A 23,952-nucleotide genomic window follows, 5' to 3' on the forward strand; every position below is an offset into this window, starting at 1 on the left:
TTATAATGCTTTTAATAAGCCTAACACATGCTTTCTCTCCTGTAATTATTTTTTTTTACTTGGTAATAGGTCAATAAAAAAAAAATACAGCAAGTGCTATCTTGCATGTATAGTATTAATGATTTGCTGTTCATAACATAGATGGTGTACACAATAGTTAACCTAAAAATATCCTCACAACAGACTGCAAAATTCTAATAATTTATCTTGCAACACATGGTTTAATACTTTAGTAGTTTATGAGGGGAATGTAACAACAGGAGGTAAAGCAGCAATGTGTCTGTTGCTGGCTTCTGATATCATGCCGCCAGCTGAGCTGCTGATTACGGAGGTGGTGTGTGAATTCAATAAAAGCCATCAGCTCTTTTGACACACAAGCAGCCATGTATCTGTGCAGTTTATTAGATATGCTATTATCTGAATATTTATTTAATCACTGTTTTAGGCATATGGGTGGATTTATATTCTAGTTTTAGGGATAAGAACTGTATTACTGAAACTATTTGAGTTTAAAGTGAACCTGTCAGGATTTTGCTAAATAAACTACTGGCATTGGTCAGGTTGGCAGTGTTAAACTGATTAAAATGATACCTGGGGTGAAGAAATCCCTCTTGTAGTTCTTGCGTAATCAGTATTAGAAGCTTTTAGTTAATGATATACCCATGCTCCAGAGCGGGACTGTAGGCAAAGTCTTATCTTCCTGCTCTAAGCCAGGGAAACCAAGGAAAGACCTGCCACAGGCTGCCCCGAAGCACAAACATGTTCCTCATCACAAAAAAAGAGGCAGACTGTGCTTCGGGGCGGCCTGTGGCAGGTCTGTTCTTGGTTTCCCTGGCCTAGAACAGGAAGATAAGACTTTGCCCACACTCCCACTCCGGAGCACGGGCATATCATTAACTGAAAACTTCTAACACTGATTACACAAGAAAACACAAGATGGATTTCTTCACCCCAGGTGTCATTTTAATCAGTTTAACACTTTCAACTTACAATACCTGTAGTTTACTAAGCAAAATCCTGCTGACAGGTTCCCTTTAAGGAGACTGTCCTATCAGTCTCATGTTAACAATTCTTGTCTACAATCTGGATGTTTAAGTCAGTGGTGTGACGGCTCTGCAAATCTTCAGGCTAGGCTGTCAAAAAGACAATGTCAGACTACTGTTATGGCAAAATAAAACAAATAGGGACAAATTCATTAAGAACAAATTAGCGTAGGCTCATGTTACACCTGTCTTGTTTGAGTCTTGCTAGATTATTAGTCACTAAATTTGTTAAGAGGCCTGAATTTGGTGCTTCTTCTGAGTGGCATGTGCCTCCATGCACAGCGCCAGATATTTTACTCTAGTCACTGAAATTTTATGGCATACAAAACCCCTTCACTCTTGATTAATTTGATGGTCTGACTTGGCCACACCACGTCCTCCTCCCCAGCTCTGCCTTTTTTTGGCAAAGCTCATTTGAACTGGTGTGAAAATGTCACAAGTCACAATATTTTTGTACAATTCCTCCATGCGCAAATATTTTGCAGCTTTTCAAAGCTGTTACATAAGTTATCTGGTATAAAAGCTTTGAGGAATCAGCCCCATAGAACTTTGACTGAGGCCAGGTTCAGACGAGCGTATAAAAAATCATCCAATTTAATCTGTATTCCATCTGTGTCATCTGTATGTCTGTTTGTTTATATCCTTATGACATCCATATGGCATTCGTATTTATACATCAACAGTTTAAAGTGTACATGATGAAATACAATTACCTATGCAAAAAAATTTTTTTTTTTTTTAAAACACACATAGACTTATATAGGCGAGTCTCATCTGAAATGCGGAAGAGACAAATACATTTGACATTTGACAATTTAATTTTTTACATAGACACTCGGTCCATGTGAAAAAACTGTCATATGAACAATCCTTTTCAATTAGAAATGTATTCAAAGTGCTGTGCATAATTTATAGTTTCAATTTGCCAGGGGCCTTCAAGTATACTTTATAAGGATTTATTGGACTTGTTATTTTGTATTGTCTAAAAACATAATGACAATATAGATGAATTTGCCAGATCATCAGTGATTTAAGGTTCTTAGAAAGGTCAGCAGTAAGGTAAGCAGATATTTACGGGTGCTGTGTTACGGTGCCCCTGAAAAATGTGTTGTTTTCCTTCATATCATGGATTTATTATCAGCACTCTCCTGGCTGTAATCAGAGTATACAGTTTTGTAACCACAAATCAATTGATGTGTAAATAAAATTTCTGTTACAGTTTATATTGGACCATCTTGTCTGAAATTCTGCTCGGGTCGAGGACAATGTACAAGAACTGGTTGCAAGTGAGTGTCACATATATCTTGCAAATACCTCATCTGCTGCTGGGTGTACTTATTACTGCAGTCTAGGTCAGACCTCCCACATGACACTTTGTCTTGAAGTGATGAGATTTCACCCTATTGATTTTTGCTGTGTTCTCTGTTGTGTAATCATCCTTGTCATCTGAGTTAAAGCATATATCTGTCAGATGTGGTTTCTCACTATTTGTGGATACTCTGAGTTTAATCTGAATTTGATCTAATATTTCTTGATAATAATGTTTCTATAACATTTTAAAAACATGAGAAGTGAAACTCTGTGCCAGCTACTTGTAGCCTCTGTGTACATGTATCGAACATGTTGACTTTTCTTTCTTTTCTTTTCTTAATGAATTGTGTAGTAAACTCAATATTTGATCCTCACCAGTACTATCTGATCTACAGTATTAATATGTTTAATATCCTACATTAAATAAAGTGTCAATATCATGTAGCTACATCTATTCTTTAACTTAGCATTTTTTATATTACAGGTGTGAGCCTGGTTTTTCAGGACCAGCTTGTGAAATGGCTTCACAGACTTTCCCAATGTTTATTTCAGAAAGCTTCACCAGTTCCAGGCTTTCTTCTTACCACAATTTCTACTCTATCCGTGGTGCTGAAGTTAGTTTTGGCTGTGGTGTTCTTGCTAGTGGCAAAGCTTTGATTTTTAACAAGGATGGGAGAAGGCAGATCATTACTACCTTTCTCGATAGCTCACAGTCCAGGTGAGTTAGTAGGAGAGCTACAAATATATTAAAACTGCTTAGCCTTAGTTATAAGGCTGGTTTCAGATTTGCGGATGTCATAGCTGCGGAGGGCTGCGGCAGCGACCACAACAAAATGCAACATGTTGCGTTCGACACAGGTCGCCGCAGCGTCAAAACGACGCATGCGGACGCATCCACATACATCCGCATGGCCTGCATACCCAATGTTAAAAATAGCTACACAGGCCGCATGCAGACATAGACGGAGCTGAACAGAGGAGGTGCGGCAGTGGGCGGAGCTTCACGGAAGAACTATGCAGCCCTCCGCAGCTCTGACATCCACAAATATGAACCTAGCCTAAATAAATAATAAATAAGATACATGTTTGTATCTTAATTCTTTTTCTGGTAAAGCACCTGTAGAACTCATGCAGGTAGAATATTTCCCTCATGTAACAAACATTGAAAGGTTATTTTTTTTAGAACATTTGTTATTGAGCAATGTGCACACAAAGTATGTCATAATGTATGTAACTTTAACAGAAAAACAGCATTGCAAACTGTGATATATTATCTGCATTTTTTGTATGGAAGATTTCATATTTTCACAAAAATGTAAGCAATTTTATACTTCCATTACACCACACTGGAAATTTTTGAGTAATTTTATAAATAATGCTGTAAAAGTTAAAGAGAATCCATCAGTAAGTTTACCTATGTAATCTCAAAGAAGCATGACGTAGGGACAGAGACCCTAATTCCAGCGATTTGTTTACTGGATTCAGCATTTGTGATAGAATCACAATTTTCTCTTCTCTGAAAGCCTCTAATCATTGGTGGGGGTGTGGTTGGACTATGAGGCACAAGACACCTAGTCCTCTAGTAACTAACTATCTCCTGCTGTTAAAACAGTGATTTTATTGAAATGGCAAAACACGGCCTGATATGTGACACATCTGTGGAATCATGGTATCTGCCACTATCAAATGCTGTTCTCAGACTACATAGCAACAATCTGCTGACAGATTCCTTTCAAGGGTAATATCTCAAGTCCTATTCATTGATGGTCTACTACGAAACATGGAGTCCCAATACTTTGGAACTCTACATTACACTCTATAATGCCACTTTTATGCACCTTCTTTTTCAGTGAAAATTAAAATGACATGAGCATTGAAAGTGGAAAACCTATTCCTATATTATCCATTTGCTGATACAATCATCTTAGAAGAAAAGCATGAAATGCCTTTTCCAAGATTAAAGTGTTTAAGAATTGTTTCCACAGATTTCTCCAGTTTACGTTACGGATTGGAAGTAAATCTGTTTTAAGTACATGCAAGGCGCCCAATAAGCCAGGAGAAGGTGTTTTACTCCACTACTCACATGACAATGGCATTACTTGGAAACTTCTAGAGCATTTTTCTTACCTTAACTATCATGAGCCAAGGTATGTACATGAATATATATTGAAGCTATAAAAATGGTCTGCTGTTTGTTGCTGGTAATCTTGATAGTGAGGGGCACATGAAGTTTTTTATTACCTTTGCCCTATCAGATATCTCTACTACTGCTTGAAATTTGGTTTGGTTACTTTTACAATTCTTTAAAATAGAATAATTATTTGGTATTGGATGGTAAAAAAAGTGTTATACAGATGGAGAATATACCTTATGATTCGATGGAGAATATACCTTATGATTACAAAAATAAGCATATAACATGTTCTTAATTATTAATATTTGAGTATCTGTATGAAGTTTCACATTTGCAAAAAAAACTAAATAAAAAAACAGGGATTAGAATCAGAAATACAACTTTAAACTAGAATTACCATTCAATAGTATAATATAAATATTATTTTAAAACATTTCATTAATCCCTTCAACCCAAGCCTGTTTTCACCTTCCTGACCTGGTCAAATTTTACCATTCTGACTAATGTCACCTTATGTGGTAACAACTATGGAACGCTTTAGCGAATTCCAATGATTCTAAGATTGTTTTTTTTCGTGATACATTGTACTTTATGTTAGTGGTAAATTTAGGTCAAAATTTTTTGTTTCTATTTGTGAAATATGAAAATTTAGGCAAAAATTTTCAAAGCTTTGCAGTTCTTAAATATTTTATTTTTATGTCCTTAAAGGGAATCTGTCACCCCTTTTCTGAGATATCATATAATGATATCATTCAATTGTGTGTCACATAAGGATTCTCTTAGTACTTTTGCTTCCCTCTGACCCCGCACCTTTCATGCATAAATACCTTTTTATATCGGTTCAGATGTATGTAAACTGCCGCTGTCCGGTCCGCTGGGCGGGGCTTATTCACTTGCTCCCCCCCTCCCTGTCTTGCTCTACGCATTTCTTCTTGTGTAGAGCAAGACAGGGAGGGGGAGCAGGTGAATAAGCCCCACCCATCGGACTGGACCGTGGCAGTTTACATACATCTGAACCGATATAGAAAAGGTATTTATGCATGAAAGTTGCGGGGTCAGAGGGAAGCAAAAGTACTAAGAGAATCCTTATGTGACACACAATTGAATGATATCATTATATGATATCTCAAAAAGGGGTGACAGATTCCCTTTAAACCAGCTAGACATGCTGTAAAAATAATTTATAAATAACATTTACCACATGTCTACTTTACATCAGCATCATTTTTTAAACATTTTTTTTAGAAAATTTGAAGGGTTCAAATTTTATCATCAATTTCTCATTTTTGCAACAAAATTTATAATACCTTCTTTTTTTTAGAGACCCCATTTTAGGGACCCCTTTGAGAGGCATATATGACAGAAAATAGCCAAAAGTGACACAATTTTAAAAAACTGCACCCTTCAAACTGCTCAAAATCACATTCAAGAAGTTTATTAATCTTTTAGGTGCTTCACAGGGATTAAAGCAATGTGGAAGGAATAAAGTAATATTTTAATTTTTCCCACAAAAAATGTTCATTTAGCCACAAATTTTGCATTTTTGCAAGGGTAACAGGAGAGAATGAACCACACAATTTGTTGTGAAATTTCTCCTGAGTATGCCAATGCCCTGTATGTGGAGGAAAACTACTGTTTGGGAGCATGGCAAGGCTCGGAATTTAAGGAGGGCAATTTGAATTAAGAAGCGCAAAATTGTCTCGAATAGATAATGGAAAACTACTTTTGAGGGAAATTGCAAAGCTCAGAATGAAAGGACCACCATATTGTAGTGCACATTTTTCTGGAATGGTTTGAAGGTGCCATGTCACATTGGCAGAGCCCGTAAGGTCCCAGAACAGCAGAAACCCCCATAAGTGACCAAATTTTACAAACTACACCTCTCAATTAATTTATCTAAGGGTGCAGTTGTCATATACTCACACCACAGTTGGGTCACAGAAATTTACTGGGCAGTGAAGAAAAAATAATTACATTTTTATCACAGAAATTATTTTGTTTTAGTCTCAGATTCTACATTGTCACACAGGGAAAAGGGTGAAAATGTCACCAAAATTTGTCACACAATTTCTGCTGAAAGTGGTAATACCCCATATGTGGCTGTACTGTACTGCTTAGCCACACATTGTGAATCGGAACAGGAGTGCTAATTGACTCTTGGAGAACAACTTATTGTAGAATGATTTGCGGACTCTATATACAGAGCCCCTAAGAGCCAGAAGAGCAGAATCAAGTGACCCCATTTTGGAAATTATACCCCTCTGGAATTTATCTACAGTTACAAAGACAATGTTGACTCCATGGGTGCTTGCCAGAAACAAGCAGCATTGAATGTTGCCGAGTGAAAATTGCAAATCTGCTACTGTAGTTTCCAGATGTTGTATTGCCCATACTTAGTAGTACCCACACATTGTGCCCAGGTCATGCTTCTGGAGACATGGCCCCCGTAAATTAAGCTTGCTCTCATCGCTACAGAAATGCAAAACATGGATGTTAACTGCAATTTGGACCCACTGTGGGGCTCAGAAGGGATGAGGGCATTTGGATTTGGATTTCTTTTTGAGGTGAGGAGCCATAACGCTTTTAGACAGCCTTTGTGCTACCAGTAACATAGAAAACCCCTATATTTCCATTAACAGATGATGGACGTGAGTGGGGACTTGTTTTTTTGTGGATTGAGTTGAAGATTTTATTGGGAATATTTTACCTAATATGTGGGATTGCATTTATCCTGTTCTCTATGCTGAGCGCTTACATCAGGGTTTCCATCTAAATCTCCAAATTATGTGATTCAGATGAAACCCCTGAGAGATCCATTTACTATAATGAGGTAACAGAGTTACTTTGTACACCGTCTGGAATCGCTTTTATGCACACTTAAAAAGACAGGCACTGCTGGATCATAGGCCAGACGGCGTTCATGATGTATCCATATGACTCATTATAGGGAATCTTCCACTGGGGGTTCCGTCTGAATCACGTATTTCAGAAATTTACACTGAAACCCAGTGTAAGTGCTCAGGGTAGAGTACATGATAAATGTTAGTCAAACGTTACTGCGATCTTGGTGAGGCAGAACCAACAAATTAACAACAAGTAAAGAAATGGTTTTATTTATTTTTTACACCGTTCCTAGTGCGGTATAAGTGATTAGATTACTTTATTTTTCGGGTCAGTGCAATTACAGAGAAATCAGATTTATATATCTTTTTTATGTTTGGCTGCTGTCACACAGTAAAAGACTTTTTTTGCAAAACAAAGTTTTTGCATCGTGAATGCTTGTGGGCACAGCGAGTACTTGTTTTTTGCTGAATGAGTTGACATTTTTAATGGTACTATTTCTGGTCACAAAGTTTTTTGATCGCTTTGTATTTAGATTTTTTGGGAGGCAGAATGAACAAAAACCAGCAACACAAATTGTTTAATAGCTTTTTATGTTTATTCTGAGAGCTATACCTTTTTTATTTTTCATTGATGGAGCTGTATGGTGGCTTGTTTTTTGCAGAACAAGATGCCATTTTCAGCTATACCATTTTTATTTATATTTGATCATGTTTTATTTTACTCTTTTGTTCAGTGGTATGATTAAAAACAGTTTTTTGCCATGTGTTCACTGAAGGGGTTAACTACTGGGACAGCTTTGTAGGTCAGGTTTGTTCTGGACGGCGGCAATACAAAATATATACACTTAATTCATTTTTTTAGCTTTGTTTTTACATAAAAATATGTATTTATTGAATTAATAGTTTTTCTTTTTTGCTCTTTATTTTGTGAATTTATAAAAATATTTTTACAATTTTTTAAAACTTTTTTTTACTTTTTTACCTTGTCCCAGGGTGAGATATCAACTTTCCCTGCCCAGATCGCTGATCTAGTATTCTGCTGTTGCATTGTTGGTGATTAGCTCAGTGCATTGCAGACAGGGAAGAGGCATATCAGCTCTGAGCAGGAGCTTACAGGTCATCGTGCCTGGGTGACCCCACAGCCATTTTTTGACCTGGGGTCACCATGGAGAAAATCGATTGTGGGGATTCACCAGTTTCTGATCAGAGACCGGAGGGTATGTATGAGCTATACATACTCCCAGCCAGGGCCTGCCTAGTTCATGTGGCCTCACGCCATACATTTATATTTAAAGAGGCCGCCCCCGTCCCGTAACACAGACGTGCAGTGGGTTGGCCAACTAGAGGATACTGCCTTCACTGACCAGGGCTATGTATAACGCATACATACCCTCTGGTCCCAGGTCAGAAACCGGCAAATCCATGCAGCGCACAGAGTGTACACTAGGGGGATTCATAAGTCTGCAGACACACAGAGTGACTGCAGAGTTATCGATTTGGACTGGACAACCCCTTTAAAATGTCTTCCTGATAACTGTGGTATTTGTACTAGAAATGTTGAATGATGTTGCTATGATGTATGTTTTTTTCCTTACTTAAGTGACCTATTTATATAAGCACTACGCTCACTTTACTTAATGCTTTTTTTCCCATTTGGGGTATATATCACATACTATTCATTATTATAGTGTCACTTTTATAATTTTTTCTAGTCATATTTCAGACTATATTCATTTTTGTTATATATATCTTGTACCTTCTTATAATTGTCATCTGTGCATGATGTGCATTTTATAAGCCTTTCTTCTGTGCTCTTGTGATGTCATCACTACTTTTTATTATATTTTGTACATTTTAAGTTTTGATATAATAAAAATCATTGTCTTTTAATTTGTGTGGCCAATGCCTTACAACATGGTTAAAATAATGTTTGTTTCATCGGCTTTATTTACTTAGGTAGATTATTTCACTGTAAGCAAAGGATGTCCCATTTTTATTGATATAGATCCCAGTCCATAGTCAAGGAGTCTTACAAGGTACTTCCAAAATACTGATGAGTCTGCTAAGGATTTATTTTCCATATCGTAGAGTACTAGGGGGATTCATTATGCACTGCTTTCAGCAAAGAATCCATATATTTCACTTAATAAAAAGGAGCAAGACATGCATTATGCATCATTCAGATCACACACATCTGTTTGCAGGATGTGTTGGGTATTACAAAGTGTGTTGGCCTCATTCATAAATCTACCATAAAAATGATGACATTCTTAAAATGAAAATCTGACTTTTTATACTGTAAACTCACAGCCACTCATTTATTTGTGAACATCAGATGAATAAATAAAATGATCTGATTTAAACAGGATTCTGACATTACATAAAAATACAACTAAACCCTTAATTTTACCTTTTAAAATGTTGCATTCTAAAAGTTTTCTTCTTAGTTCATTCATTTTGTGGTGGCTGGACACTCAGGTTGTTGTTATTATTTAACCTCTTAGTAACCAGGCCTGAATTCGCCTCAGTGACTGGCCATGTTTTTTATTTTTGCCTATCCTCTATTTGGCATCCATAATTTTTATATTTGTTTTCTTGATGTGACTGTATGACACTTTGTTTTGCACAGGAAAAATTGTAATATTTTTAACGCTGTTTTGGGGTATATATAACTTGCAGTTGACTTTATATAATTTTTCTTTGCATAACTCTTAACTAAAACCAGCAAAGAAAAAAGTTTTTACTATTCACCTTTTGCATCAAATAACCCATTGAATTAATTCTTCAGGTTACTATGAATGCATTAATACCTAATGTACAGTGTATATATATATATATATATATATATATATATATATATATATATATATAGTGAGGAAAATCATATGAGAGGACCATTATCCATTATGTATCCCCTAGGATGCTCATAAAGGTATATTGAACCCACTGTAGTGCATTGTAATCACAGCTACACCTGTGGTTAAAAGGAAGGCAGAATAAAAGAGACTATGGATCTGGTTAAACTATTTGACTAAGGCTGGAGTCACACTACCGTAGAATGCGGCCGAGCACTATGCGAGAAAACATCGCATAGCATTAGGCCCAGTGTTAATCTATGGGACAGCTCACATCAGCGTTTATTTTCTAAGCCATATTCGGCATGCATGTAAAATCGCAGTAAGCTGCGATTGTCACTGAGACTTGGCCGAGACTCGCCAATGCAAGCCTATCGGTGCGAGAAAAAAAAAAAAAAAATCGCACAGCACTCGGACCATGTGAGTGCTGTCTGATTATTACACACCAGTGTCCTTTGAAAAGCTGGAATTTCATGTGCCGCATACAATAAAATCATAGCGTGACAGGTTAGAATAGAATAGATATATACACATACGATACATAGATATATAGATGTCTGTGACATACACATATATATACACTGTATATATTATACATATATATATATTTATATATATCATAGATAGCTAGATAGAAGAAAAGCCAGCAATTCAACTGCCATGTTCTGTAAAATCACTGCAGGAGCCGACAGGATAGAAGAGATGGATTACATGCAGTAAATACAAATAGAATAGGCAGATATACAGACGTATGTGACAAATACAATTAGTACAGAGTGTGAGCAGCTTACTGTACATGTATTTAATTAATAAAAGATTTTTCTGAAAAAATGCCCTGGGCTCTCGTGTAATTTTTGTAACCAGCAGAGGGAAAGCCGATGGCTGGGGACCGATGTTTATAGCCTGGGAAGGGGGTAATACAAGAAAACAGCAAAAAAGCAGAGAGGTTTACCCGTCCAGGTCTTTAGACAAATGCACTATCAGGATGCAGTGGACCCATATAAGTAAGATGGCAACACAGGTGCAAGAATACCGATGAGACAACCGTTCACAGCCTACCAATATATGGAGGGGGTGGTTGCTTTGTATATTGATGCACAATAAAAACTTGTATGCTGCGCTGTTCACACTGTGGCAATGCACAGCATCCAGGTTAACAGCCCAGTAGTGACACTCTTCTATTAGATCATTGGGGCTGCTCAGCGCTATCAAAATGCATGCCATGTGAACGGATACACATAGATATATAGATGTCATGTATATAATATAGATAGCTAGAAGAAAAACCTGGCAATTTAGGACAGGATAGAAGAGATGGATTACATACATTAAATACAAAATAGAAAAGGTAGATATACAGATGTCTGTGACAAATACAATTAGCACAGTGTGTGCAGCTTACTGTACATGTATTTAATTAATAAAAGATCATTTTTCTGAAAAAAAAATGGCGTGGGCTCCTGCATAATATTCGTATCCAGCAGAGGGAAAGCTGATGGCTGGGGGTCGATATTTATTGCCTGGGACGGGGGTAATACACATGGAGCTTCCAAGGCTATTAATATCAGATCACAACTGAATACTTAGCCTTTACTGACTATTAAAATATGGGACCCTAAAAAAAAGACGTAGGGTCCCCGTATAATTAATAACCAGCAAAGGCTATGCAGACAGCTGCAGGCTGATATTAATAACCTAGGAAGGGGCCATGGATACTGACCCCCCCTGTCCTAAATTGTCGGGTTTTTCTTCTAGCTATCTATATAATATACAGTATATATATATATATATATATATATATGTCTGTGTCACTGACGTCTATATATCTATGTATCCTAAGTGTATATGTCTATTCAATCTATTCTATTCTAACCTGTCTCTCTGTGATTATACTGTATAGGGGCACATGAATTGCCCGCTCCTATTCTATCTATCTATCTTATACAGTATATTATATATTCTTGTGTGTGTGTGTATTTTGACAAATATTACCTTTGAAAACGACGTGTAAATGACATTGCTCTATGTAAAAGCTCATGTTAAAATTGCATTCCAATTGGATAGCAATCGCACTGCATTAGGATGTAAATTGGATGCTAGGTGTGACAAATCGGATTGTACTTGTATGACACTCCCATGACACTTGCATTGCACTCCTGCGACTCTCGGCAGGGGGACTGATTTTTCATATGTTTAGTGTGACTCCGGCCTTAGTCAGATTTTAGGAAAACCCGACATGGACTTTTATTTTTGAAGAGATTTGCAGGTTTGGTAATGGGGCAAATCTCTCCTTCCACTCTGGGTTTTTTAGTAGCCCATGGCCATGATTCACATTTAACCCTTTAGTGACAATCAATTTGGTACTTAATAACCAAGCCAATTTTTACAATTCTGACCACTGTCATTTTATGAGGTTGTAGCTCTGGAACGCTTCAACAGATACCACTGATTCTGAGACTGGTTTTTGTGACATATTGTACTTCATGTTAGTGGTAAAATTGCTTCGATATGACGCGTTTATTTATGAAAAAACGGAACTTTGTACAAAAATTATCAAACTTTTAATTTTTGTGCCCTTAAATCAGACAGTCATATCACACAAAATAGTTAATGAAAAACATTTCCCACATGTCTACTTTACATGAGCACAATTTTGGAAACATATTTTTTTTTTGTTAGGACGTTATAAAGGTTAAAAGTTGACCAGCAATTTCTCATTTTCCAACAAAATTTACAAAACCATTTTTGTTTAGGGACCACATCACATTTGAAGTGAGTTTGGGTGGGTCAATATAACAGAAAATATGCAAACATGACACCATTCTTAAAACTGCACCCCTCAACGTGTGCAAAACCACATTCAAGAAGTTTATTAACCCTTCAGGTGCTTGACAAGAAATAAAGCAATGAGGCAGGAAAAAATTAACATTTTACTTTTTTCACAAAAAATTTATTTGGAACAATTTTTTTTATTTTCACAAGGGTATCAGGAGAAAATGGACCACAAAATTTGTTGTTCAATTTCTTCTGAGTATGCCAATTGTCACGATCCATTTTTGGATCTGTGTCAGATTTTGGATTCTCTTATATAAACTTTTTTCCTTTCAGGCCATCAGGTGGTTAATGTCAGTTTTTGCCCCGGTGGCCGCTGGTGTTACTACAAGTTTAGTTAATCTGCTGGTGGGTTTTTGCCTCCGGTGGCTGCTGGTGTTACTACAAGTTTAGTTTGTCTGCTGGTGGGTTTTTCCCTCTGGTGGCCGCTTTTGTTACTACATGTTTAGTTAGTCAGCAGGTTTTTACCTCTCCCTCCATCCTATAAAAGGTCGCCTGAGGCATCAGCTGGTGTTGGTGATACTCTTCCTTTTGCTACCAACCGTGGTGAAGACTGGACCTACCTGGTGCAGTGGTGGTTCAGCTTATCAGGAGCTGGCTGTGTGCAGTGGAGCTGCAGCTGAATGCTGATCTGGAGCCTTACTCTGCTGCTTGGTGCATTGCAGCAGAGAAAGCTAAGTTTTGTTTTTTAGTTTATTTAACCCAGAGGTGTCTGTACTATCTTTCCTTTGGTTTTTGGTGCAGTTCACTTTATTCCCTGTCTCACCTCCTGGGGAGGGGGTTGGGGTTTTAACTCAGGGCTAAACAGGAGATAGGGACAGGTCGGGGACTTGGGCCTCACTACTATCAAGTGTACCCACAAGTTAAGGAAAGTCAGGGCACCCCCTTAGCCTGAGGGGCAGTTCAGGGGCCCTGGTTTCACGTCTCCTGTTTCCCCGTGACACCAACATCCTGTGTGTGGGGCGAATGGCAGGGCTCAGAAGGGAAGGAGCACCATTTGACTTTTTGAACGCAAAATTGGCTGGAATTAATGGTGGGCACCATGTCGGGTTTGGATACCCGCTGATGTACCTAAACAGTGGAAACCCCCCCAATTCTAACTCCAACCCTAACACAGCCCTAATCCCAACCTTAATCTCAACAGTTGGGGAGTTTCAATAGTTTAGGTACATCAGGGGCTCTCCAAACGCACATGACACCCGCAGACCAATCCATCAAAGTCTGCATTCCAAAACGTCACTACTTCCCTTCCGAGCCCCGACGTGTCCCCATACAGTAGTTTTCTCCCACAAATGAGGTATCAGGGTACACAGGACAAATTGGACAATAACTTTTGGGGTCCAGTTTCTCCTGTTACCCTTGGGAAAATAAAAAAATTGGAGACTAATTGATCATGTTTGTGGAAAAAATGCGATTTTTTTTTTTTATTTTCATGCCTGGGCATTATAAACTTCTGTGAAGCCCTTGGGGGTTAAAAGTGCTCACCACACATCTAGATAAGTTCCTTAGGGGGTCTAGTTTCCAAAATGGGGTCATTTGTGGGGGTTTACACTGTTTAGGTACATTAGGGGCTCTCCAAAGGCAACATGACACCTGCAGACCATGCCATCAAAGTCTGCATTCCAAAACGTCACTACTTCCCTTCCGAGCCCCGACGTGTGCCCATACAGTAGTTTTCTCCCACATATGGGGTATCAGCGTACTCAGGACAAATTGGACAACAACTTTTTGGGTCCAATTTCTCCTTGTACCCTTGGGAAAATAAAAAAAATTGGTGACTAAAAGATCATGTTTGTGGAAAAAATACGATTTTTTTATTTTCACGCCCGGGCGTTATAAACTTGTGTGAAGCACTGGGGGGGTTCAAAGTGCTCACCACACATCTAGATGAGTTCCTTGGGGGGTCTAGTTTCCAAAATGGTGTCATTTGTGGGGGGTTTCTACTGTTTTGGTACATCAGGGGCTTTCCAAACGTGACATGGTGTCCGATCTCAATTCCAGCCAAAAACGTCAAATGGCGCTGCTTCCCTTCCGAGCTCTGCCATGCGCCCAAATAGTGGTTTACCTCCACATGTGGGGTATCAGCGTACTCAGGACAAATTGCACAATAACTTTTAGGGTCCTGTTACCCTTGGAAAAATAAAAATTGGGGGTGAAAAGATCATTTTTGTGGAAAAAATATGATTTTTTAATTGTACCGCTGTACGTTATAGATTTCTGTGAAGCCCTTGTGGGTTCAAAGTTCTCACCACATATCTAGATAAGTTCCTTGGGGGGTCTAGTTTCCAAAATGGGGTCACTTGTGGGGGGTTTCCACTGTTTAGGTACATCAGGGGCTCTCCAAACGCGACATGGCGTCTGATCTGAATTCCAGCCAATTTTGCATTGAAAAAGTCAAAAGGCGCTCCTTCCCTTCTGAGGTCTGCCATGCGCCGAAACAGTGGTTCCCCCACATATCAGGTATCAGCGTACTCAGGACAAATTGCACAATAACTTTTGCAGTCCAATTTCTCCTGTTACCCTTGGTAAAATAAAAAAAATTGAACCTGAATTATTTTTTTTGTGAAAAAAAGTTAAATGTTCATTTTTTTTTAAATATTCAAAAAATTCCTGTGACGCACCTAAAGGGTTCATAAGCTTCTTGAATGTGGTTTTGAGCACCTTAAGTGGTGCAGTTTTTAGAATGGTGTCACTTTTGGGTATTTTCTATCATATAGACCACTCAAAGTGGCTTCAAATGTGATGTGGTCCGTAAAAATGAAAATGGTGTTGCAAAAATGAGAAATCGCTGGTCAATTTTTAACCCTTATAACTTCCTAACAAAAAAAAAATTTGGTTCCAAAATTGTGCTGATGTAAAGTAAAGTAAACATGTGGGAAATGTTATTTATTAAGTTTTTTGTGTGCCGTATCTCTGATTTAAGGGCATAAAAATTCAAATTTGAAAAATTGCGAAATTTTCAACATTTTTGCCAAATTTCCATTTTTTTCACAAATAAACGCAAGTTATATGAATGAAATTTTACCACTAACATGAAGTACAATATGTCACAAGAAAACATTGTCAGAATCACGGGGATCCATGGAAGCGTTTCAGAGTTATAACCTCATAAAGGGACAGTGGTCAGAATTGTAAAAATTGGCCCAGTCATGAACGTGCAAACCACCCTTGGGGCTTAAGGGGTTAAGCCACATGTCTTCTCAGCAGGGTCACCAGCTGTTAGACACGTGAGCAGGAGCTTTTACCATGGGAGCAGGAGGTTGTATTACATGAGGAGCCTTTAATGTAATGGGCCATCAAAAGTTAAAATACTTCAACTCACCTCACACTTTTCTGCTACACACAGCTACTCATCCGGCCTGTGGCACATCTTCTAATGCACGCCATTCGCACTGAAATTACCTGGGCTCTGATGCTGAGCCGGGACTTTCTATTAATGCACATTATGATTGATCGATTATTTGACTCCTTAACAAGACCATTTTTGAACAACAAAAATACAGATGAGTGAGTTGATGAATATTAAAACTGTTGACATTCCATTTCTTAAACAATGTTATATGTTTTCTCCACTCCCATGTACAGAAATTGGTGTAGAATATTAATATTAATAATATTATTCTTTATTTTCTTTGCCATTTGTCAACGTGCCCCTTTGTTGTCACGGCTGCCAGAGTAAATCAAATAACTCTGCACATTTTGCTATACCCTTAGGAATGGGTATGGGTATAATTTCCATATGTACAAAATTCACATTATACAGTGTAGTCCATAAACTGTTGTTTGCAAGTATTCTTACAAATTTTAGAATATTGATAATGAATATGCTACTTTGCAAAAAAATCTGAAAATCATATAGCATTGTAAAAATGTTTTAAATGCCATGTGTATACTTCCAAACATTTCTTATTGTTCTAATACATTTAAAATAAAAAATGAGGCATCTTTGAAAATAATTTTCAAAAAAAATTTTGTTTTGTATTTTCTTATCTTGTGTTGGTCTATGTATATTCATCTTTACAGAGTGCACATATAACCTGCATTCAGTGTGATTTTACAGTCCACTGAATGTTATATATTAATTTAACACCTGTGAGACAGCCTCAAGAGAAGCTGTAGTATATAAACATGAGAGGTGGGTGCCAGGATGGAGACTAGGAACCATTGTTTAAATTAGCATTCTCTAGCCAGGCTTTGAGGATACCATGGCAGGCACTGTTCATGCGGGTGATCTTGCAGGCTCTGTTTAGGAGTTCTCTAGCACTACTTATAGAGTAATACCCTTATTGACAGCAGAAAAATAGAATCCCAAAACATAACAATGCCACAAAAATATAATCTACTAGCTGAAGAGCCCGGCGCTGCCCGGGCATAGTAACTAACTACAGTTAGTTATAACCAATTATAGTGATATATATATATATATATATATATATATATATATATATATATATATAGCTGAGAGTATAGCCCCGCCCACTCCGCATAGCCACATTCACTATAATTTCCCACATCATCCCGTCAGCCAGAGCTACAGGACTACTACCCCTAATATCCCACATCATCCCGTCAGAGCCAGTAAAAGTAGAATAGTGAAATTGCACAGAAACATGGTTCACTAAGATCCCAGGTTTTCTACTGATCAGGCTGATATTATCACTTATCTGCCACCATAAATATCACAGTCATGCTTTTCACCAATGGACAGGCACAAACCTTATACATTAGTACAGTAGAGAAACCTTCACACACATTTTCATGCACCGTCAACTTGTAATTTGTCCGGCTGAGTTGCTCATGGATGTACAGCATCTGTATGCAGTATAGTATCATATTTAATGGGTTGTTATGGGAAAAGCATTACGTGTTATATGGGCATATTCAGGTGAATTGTGGGGAAAGTAGCACTTTAAAAAACTCAGCATCAGAGCACAGTAACACATCAATAATGCATAAAAGTGTCTGAGAAAATATTAAATCCACATGACATTTAATATGTGCACTTTCCTACATTCAGGTGTGTCACTTAATGATACCACACGGGAGGGGGGATTCATTTCTGTCATGTGCTCTTTGCTCCTTTCAGGGGGGCAGACAATGGCTGGGAGCTTATGTTCCCGGGGATGCTAGATTTCTCCCACCATGTTAGTGTCTGCTGAGGTGTTGTTAAGTGGGAAAACTTGCTCATAGCAACCAATCACAGCTCTTCTACTTTTAACCAGCTCTGGTGAAATGAGAGATGCTTAGTGATTGGTTGCAAGGAAAACTGTTGGTCATAGCAACCAATCACAGTTTAGCTTCTTTTGAACAGCTCTGGTGAAATGAAAGATGCTTCGTGATTGGTTGGTGATACACACACACATTGATTTTTATAGATATAGAGATAACTACGTTACCACTAGACAAGTTGTGGCCAGAAATATTTGAACTTACTACCTACTTATTGAGTTCATGTGTTTCAGTTAAAACCTAGTCCTCATCACATCATACTCATTACATGAAAATAATGTTATTGTGTAGTCATCCTACCATTTTTATTCTTGATTGAATAATTGTATATCTTTATGCATACTTTTTATTTGCTTTAACATGGCACTATGAACTAATAGAATATCAGCACCAGGGCATTTTGTTCACTTAAATGCATGATTTTAGTGGCTATACACATTTATGCAATTTAGTTTCATTTACAATTTTAAACAGTTTGGTTTCTGCAGTCTGTATGTTTCACTGCACAGCTGCCTGCAGAATTAGTTACTTGTGAAACTGTCAGTGATTTTGTTCTGATTGAGTTTATGAAGCCCCCCATACACAATATGTGTCAAATGAACAATGGTTCAACCAACAACTTGCTTTTCCAACTTCTGTGTGTCATGTCGCTGTCAGACTCGGGGCCTACTGTCCCGGCCTCGGCCACTAGGAAGCGCCGGACTGTCACATCGCCGGCAGACTCAGGGCCTGCTGTTCCTGCCTCGGCCACTAGGAGGTGCCGGACTGTCACATCGCCGTCAGACTCAGGGCCTACTGTCTCGGCCTCGGCCACTAGGAGGCGCCGGACTATCACATCGCCGGCAGACTTGGGGCCTGCTGTTCCTGCCTCAGCCACTGGTAGGTGCCGTGGTTTGCCCCCAAGTGATGGCGGCGACAGAGAAGGGGCTCCTGCGCAGGCATCTGATGGATGCAGGCTTCACTCCTCTGTCGGTCATGGAGGGGTTGGTGCATCGCCATCAGGCCTGGTCCTGGGGGCGGTCATGATGACATCATCAGTCCGGGAGCCTGTGAGGGATGACCTGATCCCTCAAATACCTTGGGACTGGTCTTGCAAGCCGCCGGATATATTCTTGGTTCCCCTATGTGCTACTGTGTGATTTGCTATTGTTTGACTCTGACCTCAGACTGGATTTCTGACCCCTCTACTGCCTGCCATTTTTGTACCTTTACCGCCCTCCCGTTTTGTGACCTTGGCCTGGACTCTAGACTCTGCCACTGCCTGCCGTTTCTGTACCTCGCCCGGTTTCTGACTACGTTTTTGGTTCCCTGCCTTCTTCCCTATTGGCGACCGTCCTGCTCTGGCGCACTGCTTCTAGACAGCCACCCCCTGGGCCTTGCTACAATTTCCGATCCCTGTATAAGGGTTAAGGGTCTCGGGGTGCTGTCCCTACTGCAGCCCAGATCCGCGGACGGACGCCACACTGTGCTTTCTCAGAGAGCCGCTGCCAAACTTGTCTGGTAGTGGCTAATTTCACCAAGAACAAAATGATCAGCAGATCAAAATTGGACATTCTGGATCTTCATCTTCCCTGACATCATAAGTCTGGGGAGAGTCTGGAGATCCCCATACACATTAGACAATGAGCCCATTGAAATTGGCAGATTCATGGTTACCTTAGAGAGGTGGTCCAACATACAAAGTAATTTTCATCCTAAATTCCTATTTATTTAACCCCTTTCTGACATGAGACGTACTATACCGTCCATGTGCCCTGAGCCCGTATGACCATGGACGGTATAGTACGTCTCAGCGATTGCCCATGCACGTGGGGGTGCGTGGCTGATCGCAGTCGGGTATCAGCTGATTCTCACAGCTGACATCCGGCACTAAGTGCCAGGAGTGGTCACAGACTGCTCCCAGCACTTTAACCCCCAGAATACTGCAATCGAACACGATCTCAGCATTACGGGAGAAGGCAGAGGGCTGACAGCACCTCTGCCTCTGGATCGGAGACCCCACGGCGTGACGCAGGTTTCCGATCGCTGCCATGGTAACCTGATGTCATCATAATGACATCTGGGTTACCTGAGCTGAGAAACTTCCTGTCATGTGCAGTGCATGTCAGGACGTTTCTCAGGTCACTGTGCACAGAGTACAGCGTTGACAGCTTCTGTAGCATGCAAATCATGCTTCATTTGCATGCTATAGAAGTGATCAACCCGCAAAAAATGAGTGTCCTACAGTGGGGCAAAATGTAAAAATTAGAATGAAGTAAAAAAATGTTTAAATAATTGTAAAAATATTTACAAAAATAAGAATAATAATAAAAATCAATATTTATTTTATCACTAAATAAAAATTTGAATGAAAAAAAATCTAAACAATAAAAGTACACATATTTGGTATCGCCGTATCCGTAATGACCCAACATATAAAACTATCCCACTAGTTAACCCCTTTAGTGAACACCATAAACAAACAAGTCAAAAACCAAAACCAATCCTTTATCATCATACCGCCGAACAAAAAGTGGAATAACACGCGATCAAAAAGACGCATATAAATAAACATGGTACTGCTGAAAATGTAATCTTGTCCCGCAAAAAATGAGCCACCATACAGCGTCATCAGCAAAAAATAAAAAAGTTATAGCTGTCAGAATAAAGTGATGCAAAATCAATTTTTTCTATAAAATTGTTTTTAGTCTATAAAAGCGCCAAAACATAAAAAAAGATAAAAATAAGGTATCGCTGTAATCGTACTGACCCAAAGAATAAAACTGCTTTATCAATTTTACCACACACGGAACGGTGTAAACACCACCCCCCAAAAGTGATCAAAAATGTCATGTGCCCAAAAATGGTACCAATAAAAACGTCAACTCATCTCGCAGAAAACAAGACCTCACATGACTCTGTGGGCCAAAATATGGAAAATTATAACTCTCAAAATGTGATGCCAAAGCATCCATTAGCGTGTGACAGCAGCCAAACAGAAAAACCCGCTATAAGGCCTCTTTCACACGTCCTGATATTTCTGGTACCGGAGATATCAGTATCCGTGTGTGTAATACTTGTGGCACATGTGTGGCATGTGTGTGCCACATCAGTACCACAGGGATGGGCGCCAGGGAAGAAGCGTTACAGTAAGCGCTGTTCCCCAGCGCCGGGTGCTGAACATGGCGCTCATCATTCTCAAATACTCTGCTGGTGATCGGCGCGAGCAGGGGAGAATTGTGTTACATTTAACCCCTTAACGACCGCCAATAAGTCTTATAACGGCGGCAGTTAAGGGTAATTAAACCACAACGCCTCTTTTTAACAGTGCTGAGGTTTAAGGTTATAGCACCCCCAGTGTTGGAATTTCTCTGGGATCTCGGCTGCCGAGGGAAGCTGAAACCCCAGAAAACATGATTAGGGTCAGTTTTCACCGACCCTGGTGTTGCGATCACCGTTATTAACGGTATAACGGCGACCGCAAAAAAGTCAGATTTTCCATTTAATTTCTCTCTCCTCTGATGTGATTGCACATCAGAGAAGAGAGAAATAGGGTCCCCTGGTCCCCTGATCACCCCCCCGGTACCTCCATTGTCTTCTTCCGGGAGAAAATGGTGGGTGCATGTGTAGTGCACCCGCCGAGATCTGCCTGCCGCCACCCAGCAACAATAGGAGATTTTTTCCTATTGGTTCATTCTCATCACTGACCCTATCATAGTGATCAAAATAAAAAATAGTAAATCAAACCCCCCTTTATCACCCTCTTAGTTAGAGAAAAATAATAAAATAAAAAATGTATTTATTTCCATTTTCCCATTAGGGTTAGTGTTGGGCTAAAGTTAGGGTTAGGGTTGGGGCTAAAGTTAGGGATAGGGTTGGGGCTAGGGTTAAGGTTGGGGCTAAAGTTAGGGTTATGATTGGGGCTAAAGTTAGAGTTAGGGTTGTGGCTAAAGTTAGGACTAGGGTTGGGGATAGAGTTGGGGTTAGGGTTTGGATTACTGTTATGGTTGGGATTAGGGTTAGGGTTGAGATTAGAGTTAGGGGTGTGTTAGGGTGTTTTGTGGGGTTATGGTTAGGGTTGGGAATAGGGTTAGGGGTGTGTTGTTAGGGTTGGAGATAGAATTGGGGGGTTTCCACTGCTTAGGCACATCAGGTGCTCTCCAAATGCGACATGGCATCTGATCTCAATTCCAGCCACTTTTGCATTGAAAAAGTCAAACGGTGCTCTTTCCCTTCCGAGATCTGCCATGTGCCCAAACAAATTGCATAACAACTTTTGTGGTCCAATTTCTCCTGTTACCTTTGGGAAAATAAAAAATTTGGGGCGAAAAGATCATTTTTGTGAAAAAAATAAGATTTTTTATTTTTACGGCTCTACGTTTTAAACTTCTTTGAAGCATTTGGGGGTTCAAAGCGCTCACCACACATCTAGATAAGTTACTTAGTGGGTCTACTTTCTAAAATGGTGTCACTTGTGGGGGGTTTCCACTGTTTAGGCATATCAGGGGCTCTCCAAACGCAACATGGCATCCGATCTCAATTCCAGCCAATTTTGCATTGAAAAGTCAAACGGTGCTCCTTCCTTTCCGAGCTCTGCCATGCGCCCAACATATTAGAGGGGGTAATACAGGGTATGAAGGAATGAGGTATGTGAACTTTTTTGTTCAGGGTCATTTGGCTTTCCTCTGGCAACTCACCCATGCAGCCCATTTTTCTTCAAGTGCCTCGTTATTGTGCATCTTGATACAGCCACACCGCTAGTTTTCAGAGAGTCCAGTATTTCAGCTGATGTTATTTGTGAGTTTTTCTTTGCATCCCAAACAATTTTCCTGACATTTGTCACAGATCACAGGTGAGAACGTTACCTTTTTTAGCCATTCAAAGCCATTTGTGTCAACTTCTGTGCATGTTATCAGGCCAAAATCACCAGGGTATGTAAACTTTTGATCAGGGTCATTTAGATGTTTTCCACTATAATACATTGCTGAGTTGCTTGATATATACAGTATATCACCCAAAAGTTTTCCAGATACAGTTAATAAAAAGGTTTCCCATGCAGCTGCACCTTCTTTTATAACAGAAGCAGATATTCTCATCATCATGAAGAAAGAGAGGATAAAAACAACATAGTAATTATCATCCAATAAATAATCTGTAAATCATCCAAAAGGAGAGGAAAATAACAACAACGCATCCACCCCCTCATAAAATGAGTAAAATTAATAAGTCAATGTGCTGACTAATAGAACAAAATTGTCCAGAGATAGGAATAGCCAAAAAGTTTTTTGTCCATGCATCATCCAAAGCAAATATTCAGGTAATTCAAAATTATCCAGGATTAGGTAAAAAATCAACTTTTGGTCTCATACCCATCACTGTAAAAAAAAACGGTCTGATATTGGTCCAGAAAATTTGACGAGTGTCATGCAAGTGCCATGCGATTTTCTTGTGAGTACAATGCAACTTTTATCACCTAGGATCCGGAATGACATCTGATTTATGTGATCCAATTGCAATGCAATCTTAACATGAGCTTTTACATAGTGTAATTCTCTATGTCATTTACACATAGCTTGCAAAGGAAATATATATATATATATATATATATATATATATATATATATAGTGGCATGGCGACTGGTCATGTGATTGGTGGGCGGTATGTATCGCAGAGATGGGTGGCCCTGTGATGGAAGCCTGGGCGTCTTTTGCTCAGCTGATCTACT

The 23,952-nt window shown here is 39.1% G+C and overlaps 1 protein-coding gene across 3 annotated transcripts in view; it reads left to right on the top strand.

Annotated features, from left to right (window-relative positions):
* Window positions 1–23,952, top strand: part of RELN (reelin) — a 1,162,997-nt gene that overhangs the window by 760,690 nt on the left and 378,355 nt on the right. For all 3 annotated transcript variants that reach the window (XM_073573631.1, XM_073573629.1, XM_073573630.1), the window contains exons 17-19: window positions 2,263–2,329; window positions 2,839–3,072; window positions 4,340–4,501. In XM_073573631.1, coding sequence (XP_073429732.1) covers window positions 2,263–2,329; window positions 2,839–3,072; window positions 4,340–4,501 — 463 coding nt within the window. The remainder of the gene's footprint in view (window positions 1–2,262; window positions 2,330–2,838; window positions 3,073–4,339; window positions 4,502–23,952) is intronic.

This window comes from Dendrobates tinctorius, unplaced genomic scaffold, assembly GCF_039654945.1.
Source record: "Dendrobates tinctorius isolate UK_male_01 unplaced genomic scaffold, ASM3965494v1 ptg000035l, whole genome shotgun sequence".
Taxonomy (NCBI): domain Eukaryota; kingdom Metazoa; phylum Chordata; class Amphibia; order Anura; family Dendrobatidae; genus Dendrobates; species Dendrobates tinctorius.